Genomic DNA, 27,590 nt, shown 5'->3' on the forward strand with positions numbered 1-27,590 from the left:
GCCAAAAAGATAGTGGATGAATTGTGGAGTTTCTGCACAAAAATGGGAATACTCGCAATAATTCAGTCAGATAGAGGGACAAACTTCACTTTCCACATATTTGAGAAAGTGATGGAAATGCTGAATATACAACATGTGAAATCCAGCCCGTACCACCCACAATTCCAAGGGGCTCTGGAACGATTTCATGCTACATTAAAAAGCATGCTGCGTGCTCATTGCACAGCAAGAGGGAATGAGTGGGACAAGGAATTGCCATTCGTGCTATTCGCTATACGTGACGCAGTGCAAGAGTCACTAGGGTATAACCCATTTGAAATTATATACAGAAGAAAAATGAGAAGTCCTTTGAAAATAGCAAGCGATCAATGGGAAGACACAGAAAATCTTCCAGAACCAGTGAAACAATATATGGGAAAGCTCCGGAAGAATCTGGAATTAATACGAAAAGTAACGGAAGAAAATTTAGAGAGGGCACAGCACAAAATGAAACGCTTATATGATAAGAAAACCAAGGACAGACAATTCAAGGTGGGGGATAAGGTCATGATTCTGCTGCCACGACATCCTCCCCATTAGAGGCTAAATTTAGTGGTCCGTATGTTATTTCGGAAAGAATCAATGCCCTGAACTATAAAGTAAAAGCACCTGAGAAAAGAAAGAACCCAGTTGTGTCACATAAATAAGTTAAGAAAATATATAGAACGTGAAAGCGAGCCAGAAGTACCTATAAGTCAAGTGAATGTTGTCTAAGGAGAAAACTTGCTGAATCAGGACACGAAAACAAGGGAAATCCCGAATAAATTGGGTAACTCGCTCATATTGGAAAATATTGAGGAGAAATTAAATCATTTGTCTGCAGAGGAGAAAATAGATCTAATGAATGTTATCAAAAAGATGCCTAAATTGTTTTCAGATGTTCCGAGGAGAACAAACGCAATTACACACGAAGTGGAATTAACGAATGAAAATCCCATTCGACAACATCCATATAGGGTCAACCCAAGAAAAAAGGAAATTATAGATAAAGAGATCAAGTATATATTGAACAACGGAATTATTTCACCCAGTCAGAGTGAGTGGGCATCACCATGTGTGCTGGTGGATAAGCCAGACGGCTCAGTTCGGTTTTGTACCGATTATCGAAGATTGAATGACGTCACCAAGGCAGACTCCTATCCCATACCAAGGATAGAGGATTGTATAGACCAAATCGGAAATGCAAAATACATAACTAAATGCGACCTATTGAAGGGTTATTGGTCAGTGCCGTTAAGTGAAGCAGCCAAGCAAAAATCAGCATTTGTAGTTCCTGGAGGAAAGTACCAGTGCAACGTTATGCCTTTCGGTATGCGAAATTCGCAATCCACATTTACGCGACTTATGAATAGTTGTCTGGGAGATATACCGAAGGTGAGTGTATATATAGACGACATAGTAATTTACGATGATAACTGGTCAGAACATATCATGAACATTGAGGAGGTATTCCGAAGATTAGATGAAGCCAACTTAACTATAAATCTGGCAAAGAGTGAATTTGGTAAGGCTACTGTCACTTACTTAGGACACACTGTGGGATACGGAAGTGTAAGCCCAATTGAAATAAAGGTAAAAACGATAGCCGAATACCCTAAGCCTACGAATGTAAAAGCTGTCCGACGATTTCTGGGTATGGATTTTGCCCAAGCTTTTCGAGCGTAGCAAGTCCGTTAACGAATCTGTTAAGAAAGGGTACTAAATTCAGCTGGACAAATGAATGTCAGCAAGCATTTAAAAAAAAATAAAGGAAATGTTAGGCAAGGAACCAGTATTACTCGCACCAGATTTCAACAAGGCATTTACCCTACATACAGACGCTAGCGACACTGGAGTGGGGGCAGTATTATCCCAAAAAGATGAAGACAGAATATTGAGACCAGTGGGATACTTCTCTAAGAAATTAAATATCAGAATTCATATGCTGTGGTGGAAAAGGAACTACTTGGGGTAATATCGGCGTTGGAATATTTTGAGATATATCTAACAGCAGGGAGAAATTCTATAACATTGTTCGCCGATCATAATCCGATCGTATTCCTAAGCAGGATGAAAGAAAAAAATAGAAGATTGCTGAGATGGAGCCTAATATTACAAGAATTTAATCTCGATATACGACATATCTGAGGAACAGAAAATATTGTAGCAGATACTTTGTCACACTGCTAAATACAAAGAAAAAAAGATTTGACTTTTTTTTTTGAAGGGTGGGAATGTCGCAAACCAATATAATATCAGTGATGATGATGACGGTGACGAGGATAGTAAACAGTAACATAATTGGTCGAGATCCGGCCAATCAGATCAAGTTTCACTTCTTAGCCATGGTCGAGAATCGACGATAAATTAAAATTAGTTGCAGAATTTGGGGGAGGGAGATAACAGCGTATATTGACGGCTGGCCGCACTCCAAACTTCAGGTTGTAAACCGTTGGATATAAAAAAAAAAAAAAAAAAGGAAATATATAAGAGGATGACAAGTGACTCCACCAGTTACGGTTAGTAAAACTTGAATACGCGTCACACCCATTTTGTTCCTAAGAATATCGATAATTTTCGTCAACGTATTTATTTTCAAGTGCGGCTATATAAAAAAAAAAAATATAAATCCGCGCAAGACGCACAAACAGTTATATTCGGACTTTTTCTGTATTATCATTTTCTTTATTATTTGAATTTTGAACTGTTGCAAGATCTCTTTCGAAGTTGTACGTGTTTCATATATCAAAAAAAAAAAAAATAAAAAAAAATAAAGGGGGGAGGTTATATATTTATGTATATACTAAATTTTCGCTGTTGGATTCGAATTTAAACTTCACCCTGCTGTACCTGAATGGAGACGTACTTAAATCCGAAGGAAGATAATTTTAATCACCAGAATTAAAGAATAATAATAACAAAATGGATTAATAGCTATAAACCTTATCGGCTATAGATTCCAAAGACAATCAGCCTGGATCGAGTGATGGTCAAATCTAAAGAATGAACGTCTGATATTGGTTTCGCGAGATTCTCCTCCCTCTTCATTCGGGCTTTGTCTGAGACATCGAAAAGGGAGTATTTTGTCAGTTTTAAGAAAAGGAATGCAACTATAGGATAATTTAATAAACATATTTTTAACATATTGGAAATATAGGTTACTGGAAATATAGGTTAAAATTCCTTTTGTAAACAAAGGAAAAAGTTTTGGACACGCATTTCCAGAACATGTGAAAGAAGACATGTTTTAACATGTGTATAACATGGAAAATGGGAAGTTCTCGATATAGTTAGAAACTTGAGAGTTAAGCAGGGAGAGTCCTAGGACGACAGACGACAGTCTGGAGTCGAAAGATGGACAGTCGAACGTCTGGAAGCGAGACGGTCACCTTTGAAACAGAGAATGTGTGTTGTAATTCTACCAAAAGGTAAAGTGAAATTGTCATTATATGTCTTATATATCCTGTGTTTTAAAATGTCTGCACATACACAATTTCTCTACATCTCATATCTACAATGTGAACACTAAGACTGTCTCAACACTGTCTCCTCACTCTAAGAGCTTCTACACTTCTAAGTATGAACATTTTATATATATGAATCTCTTCATAACACGAACACAGAACGCAACATCTCTCTTAATAAGAATCTCTAAGACTCACTTTTAATAAGACTTCCTAACAATTAACAATAATAACAATAACAAGAATAATAATAAAAATGAACATGTATAACAAACACAATTTAGAGCCGTAAGCGACCAGACCACCCAGCAAGGGTGGGTTAAAAAAAAAAAAAAATCGTTTTAAAAGGGTCCAAGATAATTTAAAAGATAAATAATACCACGAAAAAAAAAAATTACACGATCACAGAAATGCGAACAAAAAGAAAGAAAAAAAAATTTTTTAACACACACGCACACAGAAAACTAAAGTTTACAAGAAAATATTAAAAAAGAAAAAAAAGGCCGATATGCCGTAATGAATGATAAAAGAGATACGGTCAGTTAAAAAAAAAACAACCCACGAATATTTCATTCATAAATAAAATAAAAACAAGAGAAAAATTGTTGAATTCGGATAATATGGTTTTCAAATATACGGCCGCACACAAATAGAAAATAGGACAGTGTGTCATTCATAAGAACGTGTGTTAATGTCTGAATTGTTTAGAGTTAAACTGTCAACCATAATAAATAACAATTTAGTGTCAAAAGTCGAAAGTACATTTAAAATTCTCAAGTATTAAAAGGAAAAATGAATAAATAAATAAAATACACTATAGCAAAAAGAAGGATGCAGAAATAAAAATCAAATGTCTGCTCATTGTGAATATTTTCGGCTTTTTAGTGTGTTTTAATTGTTCTGGTCTTTGAAAAAGGGACAATTTTTTGTTTTGTGTTAACAGACTTGAAATGTATAATGTAACGAATTTTTATTTTATTTTTTTTTTGTTGTAAAATGTTTAAATGTATTAAGGCATTTTCTTTTGAAAATGTGTTGATGTTGAACAATATTGTAAATTTGTACTTAATGGAAATGTTATTGTTTTCACAGCAGGAATTCAAAGTCATTAGTAAATATACGTCATGGAAAATGGGAAGTTCTCGATATAGTAAGAAACTTGAGAGTTAAGCAGGGAAAGTCTGAGAGAGAGTCTGAGGATGACAGACGACAGTCTGGAGTCGAGAGATGGACAGTCGAACGTCTGGAAGCGAGACGGTCACCTTTGAAACATAGAATGTGTGTTGTAATTCTACCAAAAGGTAAAGTGAAATTGTCATTATATGTCATATATCCTGTGTTGTAAAATGTCTTCACATCCACAATTTCTCTACATCTCATATCTACAATGTGAACACTAAGACTGTCTCAACACTGTCTCCTCACTCAAAGAGCTTCTACACTTCTAAGTATGAACATTTTATATATATATGAATCTCTTCATAGCACGAACACAGAACGCAACATCTCTCTTAATAAGAATCTCTAAGACTCACTTTTAATAAGACTTAACAACAATAACAAGAATAAAAAAATAATAATAATGAACCCCTATATAACAGTAGAATTGTGTTTTTTAATGGTAAAAAAAAAATATATTTTTTACCATTAAAAAACAAATACCTTTTATTTCTTTTATATATATATATATATATATATATAAATAAAAGAAATAAAAGGTATTTGTGCACTTATGCTACCATGTTGAAATAACATTTAGAAACCCATTCTTAACATGGGAGGGAAGGGTGTTTTGTTAACTATTCTATACTTTCACCTAACAAATAAAAAAAGATATCATGAAACTTGAATTTTATTTGAAAATACTATTTGAAAAAATAGCACGGTAACATAAGTGCATAAACACTCAAATAAATATTACCAAAGACTAGATAAGTTACTCTTCTACATAGTTGGATAAGTTTTTAGTGTATTTATTTAATGTAAAATATTTGTTTATTTCAACAATTAGTGTCAAGCATTACGCAAGCACAAGAAAAATAACCACGTGGTATGTCTTTGAAATCTTGACAATGATTTAAAAATATACAAAATACTGTTAGAAACCCAACCAATAAATGTCCTTGTGAAATTTATTGGGTGGGTTTTTAATAGTATTTTGTATAATTTTTTTATTTTTTACTCATTGTCAAGACCATTTTTTTTTTTGAATCAGTAAAACAAAACCGTTTTTTTAACTGAGGATAGGCAGTTTTATAAAGAATTTTATTGTGATGCATTTTGTAAATTTTTACCTTGTTTCCACCTTAACATTTTTCTTTAAAATGACTATTTCTTTAGATTTTCGGGTATGCTGAAAACGAATATAGCATTTAAATTTTCTGCAAATAAGTAGAGTAGCTTTCCAGATATTAAGCAATGCCACTTCTTGTGTTATTGCTGGTGTCCATCTTGGTATGTGCATTTGCGTGTAGTTTCTCCGGGTTGCGTTTGCGCGCTCCAAGATGGCCACCAGCAATAACATAAGAAATGACATTGCTTAATATCCGGAAAACTACTTATTTGCAGAAAATTTAAATGCAATATTCGTTTTCAGCATACCCTAAAACCTTTAAAAGTAATCATTTTAAATGTTAAGGTGGAAACAGGGTAAAAAAATTACCGTTTTATTTCTTTGTTTACATAGTTGAATTTTCAGTAAAACAACAGAATAGAAATAATGAAAATTACCATTAACTGGTGAATATATAGTTGCTGTTTATCAGGATTCCTGGTATCCTGGTACTGTGAAAGCTACATTGAGGATTCATGTACAATACGATTTATGGTTGCATCTCAGAAAATAGGGGTATATTTTGGGCCAGATAGAGAATGCATTCAATGGCTACACCCAAGATTAAAAAAAAAAAAAAAAAAAGTAAGTATGAGGATCGAACCCGAATCCTTGAGGCAAACTTGTAAATTAAAGTGTGAAAAAAAAAAAAAAGAAAAAAAGTGCGACGTTACCGATTGCCCCACCGCGAGATGCTAACGGAAACACATTTGAATTTATTTAATTACTTGGATTTGGCAGGTGCCCATTTTAATGAGTTAATGAGGTCAAGTTTCACTGCGGGATAGTATTTTCCCAAGATGTTATAGGAAAAAGACTAACCCACATACGGCGAGCGACAAATGTTGAATATTTATCTTCCCGAAATCGAGCAAATTAAATAGACAGGCGAGCTTCGTTGTTAACTCTGAGATATTACGATTTATATGTGATATAAAAAGTTTTAAAAAGTTGTGAACCGACCGACTGCTTCTCTGAAAAAAGCCTTTTGTAGACACACAGAAAAAGCGAACACACATACATTTTCGCTTTTATATTTATAGATGGCTTATGATAAAAAGATACATCAGATTTGACTGCATAATCAGAAAGAGCACAATTTTACATAAGAGTGCCAAGTTTCATGAGAATAGCTTGAAAAATAAATAAATGGTGGCAAAATTACCAAATTTCTTGAAATGTTGAGGTTCATAATTTAACCCACAAATGTCCATGGAAAGCCTAAATTTTGGCACTTAAAATTCTCATAACTTTTCAACTACTGATGGTATTTACATAATTCAAACGGTTTTAAGCATCTTTTATATAGCTCTTTTCATGCAAGTTGATAACTTTATAAATTATCTAAAAATAAAAATAAAATCAACTTTTAATGCTAACAAGATTCTAGTAAATCAATTCCCCATTTACAGAAACGATTTATAGCCCTGATTTGATGTTTGCTCCTCCAGGTCTCACCCCTTATTTTTTTTTTTTTGTACCTTTTCATTTTTGAAAAAAGTTTGTCTGCCCTCTCCTACCATCATTTTTTATTTATTTACGACTTTTTAAAAAGTGTTTTTTGCACTTAACGACCTACACTATTTTTTAATTAGTACTAGTCTATCTGTTGGCTCTTAAAGGTTAAGATGAAAAATGCTCAAAATAAAAAGTGATTTTGAGGTTATATTGTCTTTTATTGTCTTGAGAAAACATTTTTTTAAGTGATGAGTAAAAAATATAAAACTCAGGAAGCCTCCAGAGCACTACTGCAAACTAAAAGCAAGTTTCTACCTCTTGAAGAGAAATTATTTTTTAAGTAAGGCCTGAAGAAAAAAAAAAAAAATCCACAGGAGCGCTACTTAAAAGCAGTAAATATGGTTATAAATATGATTATAGTTATTTAAATCACTTTTTTTTTTTTTTTTTTTTTTTTTGTTAACTCAATTGCATTTGGCTTTTAATATCGGACTTGACATGGCATCCATGAAAAAGTTAAGCAAACAAATTTTTGGAAACCAGAAGTCACAAAATAGAGAGACAATTTAAACGCCCAAGCAAGCTGATCTGAGTTTTATAATTATATAGATGTTATGTAACACAGAAGTTAATGAATAAAAAATGTGTTCTTTCTATCCTGCAGATTATACCAGTTCAATTGGTGAGGGGGGAAGCAATAAGGCAAGTAGCAAGTCTGAAATGAAGTTGGAAAGAAATCTTCCACCCGAAATAAAAAGTCAACAATATGTTTATTTTTCTTTAGGTTATCAAATGATAATTCATAATTTATGCACTAAAAAATAAATTAATGATGTCATGACAACACTAGCAAAGAATAATTTTTTTTTTCATCATTTTTGATGGGAGTTGTTTATTGGTTCTAACAATGAAATGTATACTTATGTGGATACTTTAAAAATTTTATAGGTCCGCTATGATACAAAAAATTTCCACCTTAATAGATTTCAGATAAACAAAACTTGAAATTTTGGACGTACATAATATCACTACAATACTTTTTTTGTTGCTTTGTTAAATATCAATTCTTTTGTTTTCACAGTACTTCTGTAGTTTATGGACCGTGAATTCAATTTTCAGTATCTTAGGTGAAAGTACAGAATACAGCAAAACCTCAGGATACAGCATTAAAAGTTAGTAACAAAATACAGTACAGTATATAATACACATGTATATAATCAAATAACATACATAACACCGCAAGGTGCGGCAAATACTGTAACCAACGTCCAGAAAACATATTCCACATTGTAACCTATATAAAAAAAAAAAAAAACGTATCCCGGGTTCTACTGTAGTAGAACCCGGGATACGGAAGCTAACAAAGCCCTCTCATCCCCCCAATGCGAAGAATAAATTTCTAAAAAGTAATACTATTTCAACAGTTATTAACTGCACAAGTAGAAAAAATTTTTTACATTCTAACTAAACTCAAATGATTAAAAAAATTTACTGTTTATATTTCTAACATCCCTAATGTCAATGAAAAAAAGCAGATCATTTTTTTCTTAAATCATGTCAAAGGTGCTGTTAATCCAAAACAAATGACAAAAAAGGTTTAAAAATCACAAGATGAAATGTAATACTCACTGTTTGATGTCATTAAGTGAATGAAGAAATTCAATCACATTACGATTTTCATTGTTACCAAAAGTTTCTTGGATTTTCACCAATTTCTCTGCTTGTTGGGCCTGGAAAGAGAAATCATGAAATTATAAAAAAATGGATTGCATTTTCATCTTTATTAACTTATCTTCTTGAACATATTTTTTTTTTTTTTTAATCAACAATCTCATTTCTATTTTTAATGAAAAAAATTGTGTATCTAGGCAGCATTTTTTCTTTTAAACAAACATTATGAAAGATAAAGAGTTTCTGTTTAATATTTTTTTTTTTTTGTGCTTTCTTAGATTTTTGGGGGCTTTTAATATTTTAGCTTTTTTAAATTTGTTTTAGGATGTATAAGTTTTGTGTTACAGAGTAAGATTTATGTTATGTTGGAGATGGGACAGTTATGTTGCTTTTTTTGTTTGTAGATGTAAACATTGTGCTTGAATCTTCATTATGCATTGTGTAACCAATGGAATTATCTGTTTCAAGGTTGTTATAGGAGTTACACTTTCTCCAAAGGCAATTTAAACTAACATAAAACAATGGCTATTGTCAGTGTGAGTGCATTCACTCTTGAAATTTAAAAGGCAAGAATTTAGGCTAGTTGGTTTTATAAATTGAGGAATGGAATTTTGTTATTAATGTTTAGTTCTACATTGAATTTGAGTATTTTGGAAAAGGCTGTTAATTGTTTGCATTTATGCACACATACACACACACACGTGTGTGTGTATAAAAAAGCAGATCAATTGGATCTGCTTTTTTCATATAACATTAAAAAATTTCTTAATAAGCAAAAAGGTGATATTCTGCAATAATTTTAGTTTGTAGTGGTTACATGAACAGACTGAGCTCACTTTTTTGGATTTGTATTCAGTTGTATGTAACACATGAGGTTGATATCAGAAGAAATAGAAGAGGAACCTGATGTTAGGATTTATGAAGTTCCGACAGCCACCTTTCGGTTTTCCCTACATGTGATGTAGAGCAGAGTTTTGCTGTCACACATAATTTTCTCACAGCCACATTCTTTGCAGTTTACAGTTTGACAACATGGACAGCAATTAAATATAGCCATCCAAGGCTTTAAGCTCGTCACCTGTTGTTCTGCGCATTGTGAAATTGGTCTTAGCAGAAGTTCTCTTAAAGAAGCATCAGAGTATAACCATTTCATGAGTGCTTAATCATGTTGAGGAATTTGTTGGCTGTTTAGGCCTGTGTGACTTTCGTGTGGAGTGGCAAATATCCTTGTTCAACGCTTTCTTCATAGTCTCAACTCAAACATTTATCTTGTCAAGATCCACATTATCTTACTCAGGATCTTGCCACAGTTGCTTTTCAACAAATTATATTGTGCAAACACAGAACACCTTCTGGCTAGCAACCGCTTCCACATTTCTGTTGCAATTTTCAAGCTCACAGCTTTCAAACAGCACCGAGATGCAGTTTACATTTCGAAATTTTTTAATCTGACACAAATCATCATGATGCAAATCATCCAATATTCTGGTGCTTTCCAGTTATCCTTGGTCTCTAAGTGCAAATTCAGAAACAACATTGCGTTTTAAATAGTGCTGAAATGAAAGAATATCAAATTTATCTTTAATTTCCTGTAGATTTGTTCAAACATTTTGTAATCATGCGTGAAGATTTGAACCAATCAGAATATATTTTGCAATATATACATATGGCCATTTTGCTTAGTATTGCCATCAAGGCACACAAATTTGGAATAGTTTGAGAGATACTTCCAGGATTGGTTGGTTGTTTTACGGCATATCAACCTTTTTCAGGTTATTTAATGCTGAATCTAGTTATTTTGAAGAACGATTTTTAATCGAGTATTTTTTTTTTTTTTAAAGTCAAATTCTATTTAACCCATAGTTGGGACCCTAATAGGTACTACCACTCCGGGTCAGAGTGGACCTGGGAGCAATGGCAATTAAAGGGTGGCTCCACCCTCCCCAAGGCCCGCAAGGTGGGGGCCTCACCATCGGATATAGTTTTAGGTCATATCCAGGACCTACTTCCAGGAAGATGGGTTCGTTGTGGGCGACTATTCAAGACAAGAAAAAATTCCAACAAAAACCTAACAGCCAGCCATGGTTCTCCCCAGAATGTGCTGCTGCTATCGCGCACAGAAATCACTTTTTCCATAACTACCAACGTAATAGATGCACTGAGACTAAAGCTGCTTTCAGGACTGCCAGCAACCACTGTAAAAGAGTAATAAAAAATGCAAGAGAGCTATATGCCCAGTCTGTTAAATCCAAGGTAGCTGATCAGCGGTTTGGTTCCCACCAGTTTTGGCAAATAACAAATAGGATCTTGAACAGAAGTGTGCGTTCTATCCCAACCATTATCAATGGACCAGAGGTTATCTCGTCAGCGTCAGACAAGGCCAAACTATTTGCAAAGAACTTTGCAGCTAATTCTACCCTATGCGACGAAGGCCATCAACTCCCCATATTTCCTCCTATAACACAGAACAAGCTAGGTAACATACAAATATCCGTGCATGAGGTCGCCAAGCTAATAAAAAACCTAGATTCCAGTAAAGCAACTGGCCCTGATGGCATCCCAATTATAGTGTTAAAAAAGCTTCAACCAGAACTTGCTCCCATACTTACGAAACTATTTAAGCGCTGCCTTAAGGAGAAGTGCTTTCCGACCCCCTGGAAGACCTCCTCAGTTTGCCCTGTATTTAAGAATTCAGGTGATAAGTCATCTCCCTCTCAATACAGACCAATAAGTCTTCTCTGTGTTATGAGTAAGTTACTGGAATCAATATTAAATAGAGAAATAGTCAACCACCTCAGCAGGAATAACCTTCTTAGTGACACACAATATGGTTTCCGCTCTGCAAGATCTACCGCAGATGTGCTGACGGTTATATCCCACAGGATTAGTGAATCTCTTGACAAAGGCTTCCTTTCTAGGGCAATTGCTCTCGACATATCAAAGGCCTTTGACAAAGTATGGCATAAGGGTCTACTTCACAAGATTTCCAGCTACGGTATAACTGGAAATGTTTTCTCAATCATTAAATCATTTCTCTCTGATAGGCTCATAAGAGTAGTGGTAGATGGACAAAAATCGGAGGCCTGCAATATAAATGCTGGAGTCCCTCAGGGGTCAATCCTGGGCCCAACTCTCTTCCTGATCTACATCAATGACCTCCCTAAACACATACTTAAATCATTCGTTGACATCTATGCTGATGACACGACCATCTACGGCAACACATCAAAGGCTGTAAATGACGAAGTTCTCTCGGATTCTCTCTCCTCTGATCTCGAGCGCGTGGTTCAGTGGGGGAAGATGTGGCTAGTTACCTTTAATGCATCCAAAACCAAACTCCTATCCTTACATCATCAACGCTCTGATCCCCAGCTGGCATCAATTGTGATGGATGGCTCTCGTCTGGGTGAGGCCCCGTGTTTTGACAAGCTTCTGGGTTTGACCTTTACTCCTGATCTGAAATGGAACAGGTACATCAAGTCTGTTGCCAAGGTCGCAGGAAAGATGGTGGGATCCTTCTACCGCTCCAGAAGATATCTCACTACTGATGCAATTCTCTATCTATATAAAAGCCAAGTACGGCCAAGGATGGAATACTGTTGCCATATCTGGGCAGGAGCTGCCAAAAACAGCCTATCATGCCTTGACAGAGTACAAAATAGACTTCGTGGTTTAGTGGGGGATGCCCTTTTCTCTACCCTGCAACCCCTCTCTCACAGAAGAGACGTTGCGAGCCTATCCTTGTTTTATCGTTATTTTCATGGCAGGTGCTCGTCTGAACTCCAATCCCTGGTCCCCCCTCGCCAATCTTTCACGAAAAACACCCGTCTAGCTGAATCCACTGTGAAAAATTTCCCCCACTCTATATCTGTGCCTAAATCAAAACGCGGATTTCATGAGCAAAGCTTCTTTCTTAGAACTGCACGCCTGTGGAACTGTTCCGTCTGCCTGCTTCCCTCCGGACTACAACTTGGATGTCTTCAAGTCTAATGTTAACAAATTCCTAATGAACCGCCCCCCTAATTAAACACTTCATAAAATCTCCTCACTAACGTGATGTACTTACAATAACCCTTATCCCCGAGTGGCTTCCGGGCCTTGATAAGTGGTGATCACTGTGTAAAAAAAAAAAAAAAAAAAAAAAAAAAAAAAAGACAGATGATCTGCTTGAGCTAATGTTGGTTATAAAAGTTACCTTCCCCAACAAGGTAACAATACTTTGGATCTATTCTTCACTCATAAAAGTTACCTTCCTCAAGAACGTAACAATACTTTGGATCTTCACCTTTACATATGAAATGATTATCAGTATTACTATTGAGGCCAAGCTTAAACATCTCTAATCAGCTTAGAAGAAAGCTTGAAACTTGTACTGCACTTAGCTACAATGATTTAAATGATTGGAGATATAAATGCTAAACTCTAGAACATTGAGGACTCGATATAGAGCATCACGTTAAAAATAAGAATTATGGCTTCATGATGAAACATGCTTCTCAAATTTTCTTTCAGTTCAATACTAACAATGGTGCCACACCAAAGCAATGGAAAACGTCCAGTATCATTCCTCTGTTCAAAAACAAAAGGGGGGGGGGGCTACACATCACTTGTAAACTATTTTCTAGTTATTCTTACTAACCATAGTGCCAAACTGATGGAATTGTAGCATTACATAGTCAATGTAACTACAGATTCTCACCAAAGACCATTTTTTTTAAACGATAATCAGTGATTATAAAAAAAAAAAAAAAAAAACACTGCACAGCAAAATTCACTTATTTCTCTCAGACTTATCTTTGATAATACACCTTGTCAACATATTTTGGTCCAAGGTATGATTTTAAGAAACATCCTGTGATGAGGCCCCATTTGGAGGCTGTGGGAAATGTGGAGTTGGCCCTTAGTTACCATTGCTCCCAGGTTCACTTTGGCTTTGGTAATATCTATTAGGGCATCTGATGCTACCTGATTAGGTAGATACTGGCTTCTTGACCCAAAATGCACCAAACATGACAAGCGACTGGGGACTGCCTTGTGAATTTGATATGCCCTTGACACTTCTTCCTTTGGAGGAGGCTGGTTTAACTTGTGTAGGGTGAATGCTGTACAACAACATTTGTGCTTCACAAAAACACTATTTAGATGTAAGATTTCCTCTACTAACACACACAAACAGTTTGCAGAATCTGTGTACACATTCTCAAGGACAAAATTTCATAGCAAACTCCGCATTTTATTGTTTTTAAGTTGTCACTGTTTTCATTGGTGTATGCTTGTATTTGAACATAGAAATATACAAGAAATCCAACATTGTCAAGTATCACCTAAACCTCATCAGAATCTTGTGTTAGAAACACTGGAACTATCATACGGCTTCGCAATTCAGATTTATCCCTAACTCTAGTTGTTGTAATAAGCAAATTAAGTTCTTTGTGGACATCAAACCCGACCAATAGTGGTTTATGGATGAATGTCGTTAATCTTGACATTGCTAAAGCTTTTAATTTTGTGCTGCACAAAAGGCAAAACTATTCTGCACTGGCTGTGAAAAATAATCTTTCTAACTAGTTAAAATCTTATTTGCCATCAAAAAAAAGTTACATCATTCTTCATCACGAGTTCTCATTCGGTATACCACAGAGATTTGTTCTTGATCACCTTGTCAGTGTCATCTATAATATAAATCTCACCTGTCTGTTTAAATGTATTTATGCATGTATGTATGCCCAAAACTTCAACAGAGGTGCCAGATTTTCACGAGATCAGTATTGCTTTGAAGCTCGACCCTTCGGATGACAAATATCGACAAATTGGCTAAAAACATTAATTCCTTCACTCTCAACTGGGCACTTTTCTACAAGGAGGGGGGAGGAGAGGGTCACTTTTTTTTTGACAATATTTTTGAAAGTCATCCCCGCTTTTCGATTAACTAGCCTTAATTTAAACCTTTGCCACTTCCAGTTTGGCAATGGGCACAACAGCAAAGACGTCACATTTTTTTTTTTTTTAAACGTTCTTTTCCTACTTCACGGTACAGGTTTCAGACTGCCTGCCTAATACCACTTTTTTTCTTTTCGCTCAATACACACCTCCAAACACCCAGGCAAGTCTTCTATATATATAAAAGGCAAAATGTGTGTGACCATTTCGTGTATGTCTCGCAAAGGCTTCTTTCGCACACGCTCCCGGGGGGAAGGGGGGGTACTATTGCTTAGAACTGTTTATATACCCCCTACGGTCCTTTTTCCTTCCTTTTTTTTGTTTACATTTCTAGATACAAAATAGTTGTGTGAGAACGGTGAATTTGATGACACATTTACTAATCTGTTTCAATATTAGTTTTATATTTTATTATTTATTTTTTTGCTTCAGGTTTTATTAATTATTTTTTTTAGATTTTAAGTTTCTATAACTTAGTTGAAGGATTCCAATATGGGTTTTTCATTCTTATATTTCTCATTGGTAAGTTCATGTGCATTTTTGCAGCTAAATGACTTTCGGTGTTCGATTTGTAGGAAAATCATGTTTAATTTTCGATAGTGTATAATATAAAAGGCAAAATGTGTGCGTTTGTATGTCTGCCAAAAACTTTCAATACACTCAACGAACACTGAAAAATCAGTATCGTTAGAAAGATCAGACTCTCTGACAACATATATCTAAAAAGTGGCCAAAAATATTAATTCTATGCTCGTCAACTAAGCCATTCTTTGTAAGGAAGAGTCAGATTTTGCATCAACATTTTTGCAAAGTCATTATATGCCTTGCAATTACTAAGCTTATTTTTAATGCCCACGACATAATTTTAAATAATTGCACTATTCATCTTACAGAATTTCAAATAATTGCACTATTCATCTTACAGAATTTCGATAGATCTTTTAGAAGTATATTAAAAAAAATATACGAAACTGAATGGACACAGAGTGTGCAAGGCACATAGTCTTCTAGAAAGATTTACTCTCTATGAACATTTTGAAGGAAAATACAAACAGTTCTGCAGAAAAGAAAAATATCAATGGTGCAGGAAATGTGTTTTTTTTTTTAAAGTATTTTCATTAAAATATTGATAAAAAATAAAAAAAAAATTTACCTCATTTCTTTTATAGTAGTTAACTTTTTCCTGGAGTTCTTTCAATTCACTTCTTGCATCTTGCAACATAGAAGTCAGTTGTCGTGCATAATCTTCACTCACTTTGTCAGCATTCGTCTGAAGCAATGAAACAGCTTGCATCTGAGAAAGAAACAAAGAAAGTAAATAATTTAATTTGCCTATTTTTTTTTTTTATCTATATATACATTTGTGTATATATTCAAAGTTTTAACTTCCAAAGATGTGGTTGTCATGAAATGTGTAAAAACACGAACAGTGATGAGTATTTGGAAAGTTTGAATCCAGTCTGTTCCATCACACTACGTCCACTTATAAATTTTGACCATTTTCACATGAACCCTTCTGTAAATGCCTGATCCTAGAATGAATCAGGGAAACATGTCAACAACATAAGTCAGTTTAAAATCACACACTATGCTGATTCACTGAATTTAATTTTTACTAGACTACCCATGACCCGTTGGGTCAATATGCTATATTAGCTATTCATGTATGAGCGTGACACTTGTAAAGAAAAGTTTGTGTTTTTTACATAACAGAAACATTTCTATGAAAGTATATTAAAATGAAAAATCACGGACAGATCAATCAAACATGAAAAAAAAAAAATCCTCACTATTCATGTAAAGTTACCTATTTTTCTGAATAATAATCGCTCAAAAATCGAAAATTAAACATGATTTTCCTACGAATCGAACGCCGACGAAAGTCATTTGGCTGCAAAAATGCACATGAACCTACCAATGAGAAATATAAGAATGAAAAAAAAACCATATTGGAATCCTTCAACTAAGTTATAGAAACTTAAAATCTAAAAAAAAAAAAAAAAAAAAAAAAAAAAAAAATTAATAAAACCCGAAGCAAAAAAATAAAACCTAAATAAATAAAATAAAACTAATATTGAAACAGATTAGTAAATGTGTCATCAAATTCACCGTTCTCACACAACCATTTTGTATCTAGAAATGTAAACAAAAAAAAGAAGGAAGGGAGGAAAAAGGACGGATAGAGAGTAGTAGTAGTAGTCTTGGCTTTACTACAATTGTTCTTATGTTTGTCAACGGGTTAAAGTTGTTTAGTTGTAAGAAAATAGCGACAGTATAGTTGTAATAAAGAATAGTTGCAAAACACCCCCACTCTTCCCATGTTAAATAATAATTTCGAAATAACGTTAATATTTCAGTATGCAGATCAAAATCTGCAAAAGAAGCGATTTGTGTTTATTTGTTTACGTTGTTATAAGTAAATATTTATGCGCGTATATTTGTGGAAAAAAAAGGGAATGGAAGCTCTCCATGAAAAAATGAAATTGATATATCCGTTATATAACGGAATCAAAACAAACAAAAATATTAGTCTGTCAATACGAGATAAATATGTTGTAGAGAGAGATAAAAAAAAAAAAACAATAAGGAAGATCAGATGAACTCCCAATTCATTTATTTTTATAAATGCGTTTTTTGTTTAAACTGTCTATTCTTTTCTTCAATATCATTCATGATTCATAATAGTTCCTTTCATTTTTTTCACCAAGTTTCTTAAACTTTCGTTGTGAACTTTATATTTGATTTAATCAATTATTGTCTGCCACTATGGGACATTGCCACAACCCATTTCTCTTATTGTCATGGTTGTTGTTTAATGAGGAATATTCCCTTTTTTTTTTTTTTTCTTCATTCATCTCGCTTAGAGATATTTCTCTTTTTGCTCTTATTTTTTATTTTTCTTCAATATATTGCATATCTTCTGCTGACAGATGCTTTTCGATTGCAGTGATCCCTGGCAAAGACCCTTTGCTCTGCATTGTCCTTTACCACCTCTTCCTGCTTCCTCTCTCTCCGCCGCACGTTGATGGTTGGATCACCTCCTTCTCTCTCATTCATAGGGTTTTTCTCTCTATTTACAATTTTTTTTTATGCAGACGATAAATAAAAATAAACAAAACAAGATATATTTCCTCAGTTTAAAATTAAAAAAAACAAAAAAACATTAATATTATCCTAAAATATATAATACATACATACACATAGATGTGCGAATATATATATACACACACACACACGCATACAATGATCCTCCCATCTGCCACAACAACTAAGTTGTTTGGAAATCTACACAGATGACTTGTTTATAGTGATGAAGGCTTTTGTGTAAAAACAACCACACTTTTTGGTACAACTGCTAATCTCAGTTATTGGAATGGCTACCACAAGACAGAGCAGACAGTAGACAGATTTTTTACATCAGAGTTTGCCTTCTCTTAGATGCAAGGCTTAAAGACTGAAGGTGCATCTCTCTCATTGGATTAAACAGGTTTTCAGATTTCATTCTGGAAATTTCTATGTCCCAGTGCGGTACGTACAGTGCCTAGCATTCCCAAATGGTCACCCATGTGGTACAGGCTAGGTTCACCATTGCTTAATTTTAGTGATTTGGTGAGAACCGTTGTTTCAACATGATTATGCCATACATATATGAAATAGGTTAGTATTTACATTTTATGGAGACAATTTTGTATAATTTCTTGGTTTTATTAAGCAAATTTATATTAGATGTTACTATAGAAGGATTCGAAAGTCTATCCATCATATTTTTACCCCAGTTAGGTATATATATTTGTTAGCTTTATCTAATATCATTTATTTAATGCATAAAACATTTTTACTTAATTCCCTAATTTTTGATATTCAGCCATGTCGATTAATATGTTTTGTAAGTAAGAGGTTTATCAGATTAAGAATTCGGTTCAATTTTGAAAGAGTACAATCGATTTCTGTATCTTTCCTTAGATATAGTGCTAGTAAATCATAAGTCTTAGTATTATTTCCAGTTTCCAATCACGCTAAATCTGTATACTAAATTTGTAGTTAAACAGTTTCCACTTAGTGGGCAACTATTCTTATTTCTACAATTAGTTATTTTCAGTTATATTATTGATATTATGCTATTAATAGGTCCATGTTTATCATGTGTACGTCATGCACTTTGTATTTTAGTGTTATTATATCCTATTATAGATGAAGCAAGATTTTTGGAAGTAGAGAAAGTTTAATAGTATTTTTATTAAAGCGCTTACCTAATTTATTATCTCTAGGAAAGTTCCTACCAATGATACTACAATTTTTTTTATTTTTTTTTTTTAGAATATCCAAGAGAATATGCTTACTATAATGGTGGATTAAACCATATAGCGAATCACCTATTTTTCTCTTTATTATCATTTGTATTAGGTGATCTATAACTGCTAGATTGGTTTTGATCATTAGGCAATTCATTTTCAATTATATTGCTACTAGTAGTACTACTTTTATTCCTATTTTTCCACAGTCTTCTTATATGATATTCAGCCATGTCGATTAATATGTTTTGTTAGCTTTATTTAGTTTATTATTTGATTTGGTAAAACTATTCTTATCTCTTTAACCTCATCTAATAAGAACCTCATTAAAGTATGATCTTTATTAAGCAGCTGTTCATTCTTAGATAATTTATACATTCTTCTAGATTTTTCAACAGAAGATGGATGGTTAGAATTAGTATCTACTAGCAGGGGTACCCGGTGTTGCACAGGTGTGTTGCGGTGGTGTAGTAAGGCTGGGAATTACGGTGGGGGAAAAACAACAGGGCGGAAAGAAGTGTTAAAAAAAAAAAATAATGGTAGTAGGTTGGAACCCATGACTTTAAAGTTGAAAAACTGAAGCGATTAAAAGTTTTATGGTGAATTGTTAAGAAAGTTCATCAAAACAATCCGTACTGTTAAGAAAATGGAATCATTATTTAGAATATATTTTAAATTACATTTTTAAATAAAATGAGTGAGGATAATCAATTAATAAAATAAATATTAGCTGTAAAGGCAAAATTATGTTTTTTAAATGATAGCGACCAAAGTTCGCGTTTTCATTTCAGGAACTTTTTTGGAGTGGAAACAATTGAGATTTCACCGTCGCAAACACGCTCGTTATTGATATTGAAAATTAACGTTTGTTTAATATTTAATTTGAAAACATTGCGATTTAGGCTAACTTATTTCGAAAGGAAAAACAAAAAAGACTTGTTTAAAATATGTATTATTATATTTCAAGTGTCTGCAGTGAATTTAAACATATTTGTTTTATCTTTTTTAATTTGTTTTTCTATTAGGTTGGTGCAAAAATAATGGGATTTTTTGACGTTCAAATGAACGTCAAAAACATTATTTTTGCACCAACCTAATATTTCACATCAAATTCTATTTGAAATTTTTATTAAAATATGGTAATACTCCAGTTTTATATTAAAAAAAAAAATAGTCCATACAAGTTTATTTCTACACATTCTTTACAAAATATAACTACGTAAATTTTCAAGTTTTTTAAAAATACTTTGCAGAAAATTAGTATCAAATTTTCATTTCTTTTATTTTTAGGTAGTAATTGTTTTTAAGCGGTGTTTTTCTTCTAAAATTATAGTTTTAAAATCAGATAACCCACAAAGATTAATACAAGTAAATGAGGAAACTCCTTTAAATGTTTTTCGTTATTTGTGCATTTATGTTATTGTGCTAAAATAACTTATTTAGAAAACCATTCTTAATATGGGAAGGAGGTTGTATAGTTTCACCTAAAAATTTAGTAAACAAAAATATCATAAAAATTAAATTTAACTTGAAAATACTATTAAAAATAGCATAGTAACATAGATGCACAAGCACTGGTTTTTCAAACTCTAAACACTCGTTTAAAATGGCACAGCTACAGCAAGAAACAATCTCTTTATGGATAAAGTCATGTTATCGAAGGAGGAGCTAAAATCTGCTAAAAATGTCTAAACTAAACACTACTATGCCTCTGATTTGGTTTGGTCCTCTCTCTCTTCAACTCTACAAAATTTTTCACTATTTCTTATAACTAGCACTTATTTTTTTTACGTATGAAACTGGAACATAGCCTAAAACAGTTCCCTTTCTTTCTGAATTATAATTCATTTATTTATTTTACTTTTCAGATTAGAATGTCAGTAAAAGCACGACGTTCAGTTTTAACCCGTGGTTCACAAAATTTGCTGGTCCACCTTGTCATTTGGATGAAACAGCACCCCCAAATTCACGACAAGTCATCCAGTTTAGTTATTTCCTCGGAAACAGTTATCCAACTTAAAAAATAGTGAGATTTCTAAGTTACTTGCCAAAGAAATAATTAGTATTCGGCAAGCACTTAATCCACAATTGCCCTTGTTAAGGCAACATTGTATAGGACAGAAGTTTGCTATAAGAGGGACAAACAGATTGACAGGAAATCTCTTGCAGCAATCAATGTGTAAAGAATGAAGGAACAGCTAGACAGACTGTTTGATATATCTTCTTGTAGCTGTAAACTTTCTGCCTGGAGAGGTGATAACTTTGCAGACAGAAAATTTGTCAAACAAGGCACATAATCTGCACTTGTGCTCCTAACAAGGAGGTAAAATTAATTCTATAGATTCACCTGCAATTATTTTCCTTTTTTGTTGAAAATAATATATTGGTATTTATTATGTAATCTGGCTCTATTATTAAACATGCGAATTTTCCAATTTTCAGGTTCCACTAGAAGAACTGCCATTTACAGCAATTTTTAAATTAATTGATGGAACAACAAAAAGCCTAACAACATTTACTGGTCCTTTGGGGAAACTTTGTATCAATAATTATCAAGATTTGCCTCAAGTAGAATTCTAAAAAATTAGTGCCCCTTCCGATTATCATTATCTGACAGCAGAAGAAACAAATAATTTAAGTGTGGAAGACCAGAGGCTACTTTTTGAGTATGCTGTTGGCATTTCTTGTGGAGAAGTTAACTTAGAAAATTGGGCTCTTGAATCAAGCAAGATGGCTAACATAAGCCACAAGATTAATGTGTTTATGGACTAGAGTTATCTATCCTCAAACACTATGATAAATTAAACATTCTGGTCAAATTTATCATCCAAGTGTATGCAGTTAGTTGGTTTGAGATCAAAACCGACAATTTTTTAACCAAATTTTAACAAATTTTAATATGATTAAGACAACAAAACAGTTAACTGCAATCCAAATTACTGTTTTAAACTGTTCAAAATATAGTGCTTTTGCATTACTTCCGGAAAATATAATATTGATGATAAACTCAGATGAATTGGATGTGAGAGAAGAGGGCATTCAAACGATTTTATCCATCAGGTAAATAAATATTATCCATTAAATTTTATTAGTTTTCTTAATTTACCCAAACAATACTTAGTTTTATTCATATTACATCGCAAAAATATTTAAAAAAATAAATGTTTTCAAATAATTGGGGTTTTTTTTGTGTTGTTTTTCCAGAAATAGTGAACAACTACAAAAAAAAAAAACAAAAAAAAAAAAAAAATGAAAAAGATTACTGCTATCAATATGGCAGCCACACACTGGTTAAATTTGACTGATTTTTCTAAAAAAAGTTGTATATGGGCAGGAAGCAAGACATAGACACATAATTACAAAGTCCTCGTGCCAACAAATTACGCCTTCATTTTCCTCAAAAGGAAATTATACAGAACAATTTAGTTCTATTATAAGTTTATATTATTGCCTCTAATAAAAAATTAAGATACACAGTTCTTTAACTTGTATCAAGTTGTGATATTGTGTAATACATCTCCACATATCTTTTTGAATTGTGAAATTGAAAAGACTTAGTTGCTAATTAGCTTTTTTACAATTTTTGTTTAATCAATGCAGTAAAAGTTCAGATATTTTGCTAGTTGTGATTCATAATTAAAATTAAAATTCATGTATTTATTTTTCTTTCAATGTATTTCATATAAATATATCAATTTTAATTGAACATTTTATAAAAATAGTGAAATTTCAAAGTCAGTGTTGTGAAAAATACAATCAAAATGAAGGATTTTTCAGCATTTTTCTACACGATTTTTAGAATTAAATGCTTAATTTTCTGTTCAAGATAGGAATCTTATTTTTGGCATATGTTCTTATCACATCAAATCCCAACTATCATCACCAGTGCCATGTTGATTTTCTGAAAAAAGTTGCAAATTGACCTGCCCTAGTCAGCAGGCAGGCTTGAACCCGTGACATGAAAGAGGGTGAAAAAGCGTAATGTGTTAGCCGATGTAACGTGTTAGCCGATGTTGCCATCGTGTGAGTTGTAAGCGTCACATTTAACCGTGGAATCTTGCGACAGGAGAACCTGATGCAAAAAATCTTTTGCAGACTTACACAAATGCTTGTGCTTATTTTGCTTTTTATATATTAGACCGGCGTTGCCCGGATGTTAGTAGATGTGGGTTTGAAAAAAAAATAGTGGTAGTATGTAGGCAGGTTCGAACCCGTGACGCAAAAGCGGAAAAGAAAGTGAAAACCTGACATCTTACCGCTATGCCATGACACAAGAAGTGTAAAGTGTTCAAATTTAGCAATGCAATCAAAAAGTTGACTTGCTCACGCAAGCGCAGAAATGAATGTTTTGCTTTCTGCCGTATTATTTGTTTTCCCACAATGTTAGAGAAAACCAGCTCCCCCTAAAAAGGGGGAACTCTAGCAGTGTCCAAATGAAGAGCAATTGTCTGATATGAAGGATTTTCCTCACATTGATCAAACCTAATTGCCTTCTAGACGTCCCGGCGTGGAAGGCCGCAAATGCACACGTTTCAATCAGGTGTGCTTTATTTATATGCAAATGACAAACCTGGAAACCATCTCGATCAAAATAAAGATAGAAACAATGTCCGTTTTCGCATCTGAGATATTATTATCTAGAAAGTATGAGGAAATTTCTCCAAAATAGTAACAGACCCGAGAACCCCCCCCCCCCCGCCAAAAAAAAAAAAGCCTATGCTCGAAGGTGTTTTGCTTTATATATAGACTAGCAGGGGTGTCCAGCATTGCTTGGGTGCTTGGAGGTGTAAAAGAAAAACAAGTTTTGGAAGGCAGGTAGGCTGTAACCCAAAGACTTGTGGAGAAGGCGAAAAAACTATGATAATTTACCGCGACGCTAAGAGAGCAGAGAAGAGAGAATGATTGAAATTAAATGCTTAAAAACTAAGACTATGTCAAACATCATGCCGTAGAGATATGAAATCACTCGGAGCCAATTAAGCTTTACGCTTTCTGTGTATTTGTTCGTTTCCCGAAGATGTTGGGGAAAACCAGCTACCCATAAAAAGGGGAGTGTCCAAATGAATAGCAATTGTTGATATGAGGGATTTTCCCCGTATTGATCAAAGCTTATTGCCTTCTGATTGTCTCGGCACAAAGGGCCGAGAAACTTGCTTTACTTTTGATTTAGTTACGCTTTATAAGGAAAAACATGAACAAACAGGCGGGACCACAGGATAGCGTGAATTTTATTAAAAAGAAAAAAAAAAAAAAAAGTCACTCAAATAAAAGATAGAGACTACCTCCTTTTGTAAATCAGAGATATTATAATCTAGGGAGTATATAAAAAATTGTAAGAATTAGTGACCTCTCCCCAAAAGTCTTTGGCGAACATACAAAAATTTGCATAGACACACACACATTTTATTTTATATATATATATATATATATATATATATATATATATATATATATATATATTAGTCCTCGCGGGATAGAGCAGGACAAAATGTTTTAAATAATAATAGAATAACAAAAACTTTCGCTGGCAAGGACTACTATTGACCGTAACCAGTTATACACAACTTTTGAAATTTTCATCTCTATTTTTCTCGTTATGTACTAAATATTTGTTAATGAAACCTGTATGAAATATGTTCTTTATTAAATTTTAAAGATTTTCTATTCTGAAAGACGTTTAAAAAATTTAATCTAAAAAAGTTATTTGAAAGTTTTTGTTGAAAAAAAAAATTCAGATTTTCTCATTATTCAGACCTGTATTACAAAGAGGCGGTTACAAACAATGAGTTGTGGTGTGAGGAGAAATACAAACTGAAATAGAGAGAAGGAGAGTCTTCAAATATAATCTTAAAAAGATAAGATACAAGTTAAAAAAGCATTTCATCCAACGCATGAAAATTGTTAAATGTTTTTACTATAGGCTTTGAAAATAAAGGTACAAGATTCAATTTGAAATTTATCTTCAAAGTGCACTTTTACGAATTTTACAAAGTAAGGTTGAAAAATTAAAATTTGACTCAATAAATAACCTTCAATTTATTTTATATAATGTATCTTTTGGTGCATTTAAAAACATTATCTTTCAACTAGCGATTAATAATATAGACATTAAATTTTCAATCATTTTTTTAAAAAGTGCAACAAAATGTACATTACATACAATAAATCCAAGATAATTTTTTGATTCAATTAGAATTAAAGTTTTTTGGAGGAGATGCTTTTGAACCTTTAATATATATATATATATATATATATATATATATATATATACACACACAACCATATATATATATACATATACGCAAACATATAAATATATATAAACAAACATATATAAATATATATATATATATATAAACAAACATATATAAATATATATATATATATAAACAAACATATATAAATATATATATATATATAAACAAACATATATAAATATATATATATATAAACAAACATATATAAATATATATATATATAAACAAACATATATAAATATATATATATAAACAAACATATATAAATATATATATATAAACAAACATATATAAATATATATATATAAACAAACATATATAAATATATATATATAAACAAACATATATATATATATATATAAACAAACATATATATATATATATAAACAAACATATATATATATATATATCTATATATATAAAAATGTAAAGTTGGTTCGTTCTAAACGAATAAAACCATATTTCTACGTTACCAATTTATTTGAAATTTTCAGACAACCCATTTTTAGAGTCGAGGTATGTTTTTATGTTATTAAAATAAATTTACCTCGTGAATTATTAAAATTAAAATATTACATAAAATAAATATATTTTTTTAACCGTTACTGCGAATCTGTTCTGTTGATAAAACTGAACTTCCGGTTCGATTCATTTCACAGCCACGAATTGACGAAAGATTTCATTTTCTGTTAACTCGATAAGTAAAAAAAAAAAAAAAAAAAAAAAAAAAACATATTTCATTTGTTTATCTTCCAAATTTTTTAATTTACACATCTTTTCTTTATTATATAAGGTAAAAAACAAAGTTTGTTGCTTGCTTTTTGAGTTTTTTTTTTGTTTTTCGATATAAGATTACTCATGCAGAGAGTGATCCGTGCTGAAATAATGTTATTTAAAAAGTTATTCTTAACATGGGGAGGGAAGGATGTTTTGTACCTATTCTGTACTTTAACCATACAATTGAATTATTTATTCAATTGTAAGGTTAAAGTACAAAAAAAAAAAAAACCATATCGTAAAACGTTATTTAAACGTGGAAATAGGATTTAAAAAATAGCGCGGATCGCTCTCTGCATTAGCACCATTTTTATTTATTGCGGACTATTATTCTCATCTTTATTAGTTGTTGTTTCACGACTTTTCGGCCAACTATTCCTCTGGCCTTCATGAAAAGAAGTAAGTCCTTTTATAAATGTTCAGTAACTTTTTCCTTTTATTATTCTTAAAGAGTAAAACTTTTCTTATTCATGAAAGGAGTTACCTCCACAATTTTCCTTTCAATGACGACATTTATAGGTTTCCGAGTATGCTGAACACGCAAATTGCATTGAAATTTTGCGGAAATAAATAGTTGTATTATGCATTGTATTCTTCGGCGGCCATCTTTTTACGTGCACACACGCCATAAACAAATACACATACGTAAAAAAGATGGCCTCCAAAGATTACAATGCATAATACAACTTTTTATATCTTGATAACTACTTATTTCTGCAAAATTTTGATGCGATTTTCGTATTCAGCATAGTCGAAAACCATTTCAAGTCGTCATTTAAAAGAAAATTGAGGAGGTGGACCTAATCTAAAAATTTACCAATAATTTTTAATCCCGTACGCCTCCCGATACATTGCTTCGTCAACATGCGACCATTTTATATCTCCCGAAGACACTTCCGTATTTAGAAAAAAAAAAATAAATAAATAAAAAGTGACCGATTTACCAGAACGTGGTAACTAAAAAGTGAGTACCCCTTTCAAATGTTGAAATGATTTTTTTTTTTTCAATTTTTTTTCATAATCTGGTTAGTGTTCAATCAATAATAATCCAGTGAAAAAATTTCAAAAAACCTATCAGTATAGAAACTCCACCACGTAAGTAAATAAATAAAAAATGTTACGTGTGCATGCGTTAGCCTTGACTAGGGGGGTACTAAGGGAACGACCATTAAATAATTCTGCGTGTCGCCATGGAACTCAACGCCCAAGGAGTACCAAAATAGTTTTCATGATCTGAAGAAATTTTTTTTTTTCGAAAAGTGGGTAATCACTTTTCCATGTAAATTTAACTTAAAATGAGCACCCACTTTCTGGCCACCTGAGGAAGGGGCATTTATTTTCGTGTTTATTGGCTTAAAGGTTTTTTTGACAAAGCAGTTTG

At 32.6% G+C, this 27,590-nt stretch overlaps 1 protein-coding gene across 3 annotated transcripts in view; it reads right to left on the reverse strand.

Annotated features, from left to right (window-relative positions):
* Positions 1-27,590, reverse strand: part of LOC145246775 (uncharacterized) — a 243,664-nt gene that overhangs the window by 7,780 nt on the left and 208,294 nt on the right. For all 3 annotated transcript variants that reach the window (XM_080108560.1, XM_080108559.1, XM_080108561.1), the window contains exons 8-9: positions 16,037-16,177; positions 8,902-9,002 (exon numbers count right to left, since the gene is read on the reverse strand). In XM_080108560.1, coding sequence (XP_079964686.1) covers positions 8,902-9,002; positions 16,037-16,177 — 242 coding nt within the window. The remainder of the gene's footprint in view (positions 1-8,901; positions 9,003-16,036; positions 16,178-27,590) is intronic.

The sequence above is a fragment of the Euprymna scolopes genome, chromosome 24, assembly GCF_053919585.1.
Source record: "Euprymna scolopes isolate OS-2025 chromosome 24, ASM5391958v1, whole genome shotgun sequence".
Classification (NCBI taxonomy): domain Eukaryota; kingdom Metazoa; phylum Mollusca; class Cephalopoda; order Sepiida; family Sepiolidae; genus Euprymna; species Euprymna scolopes.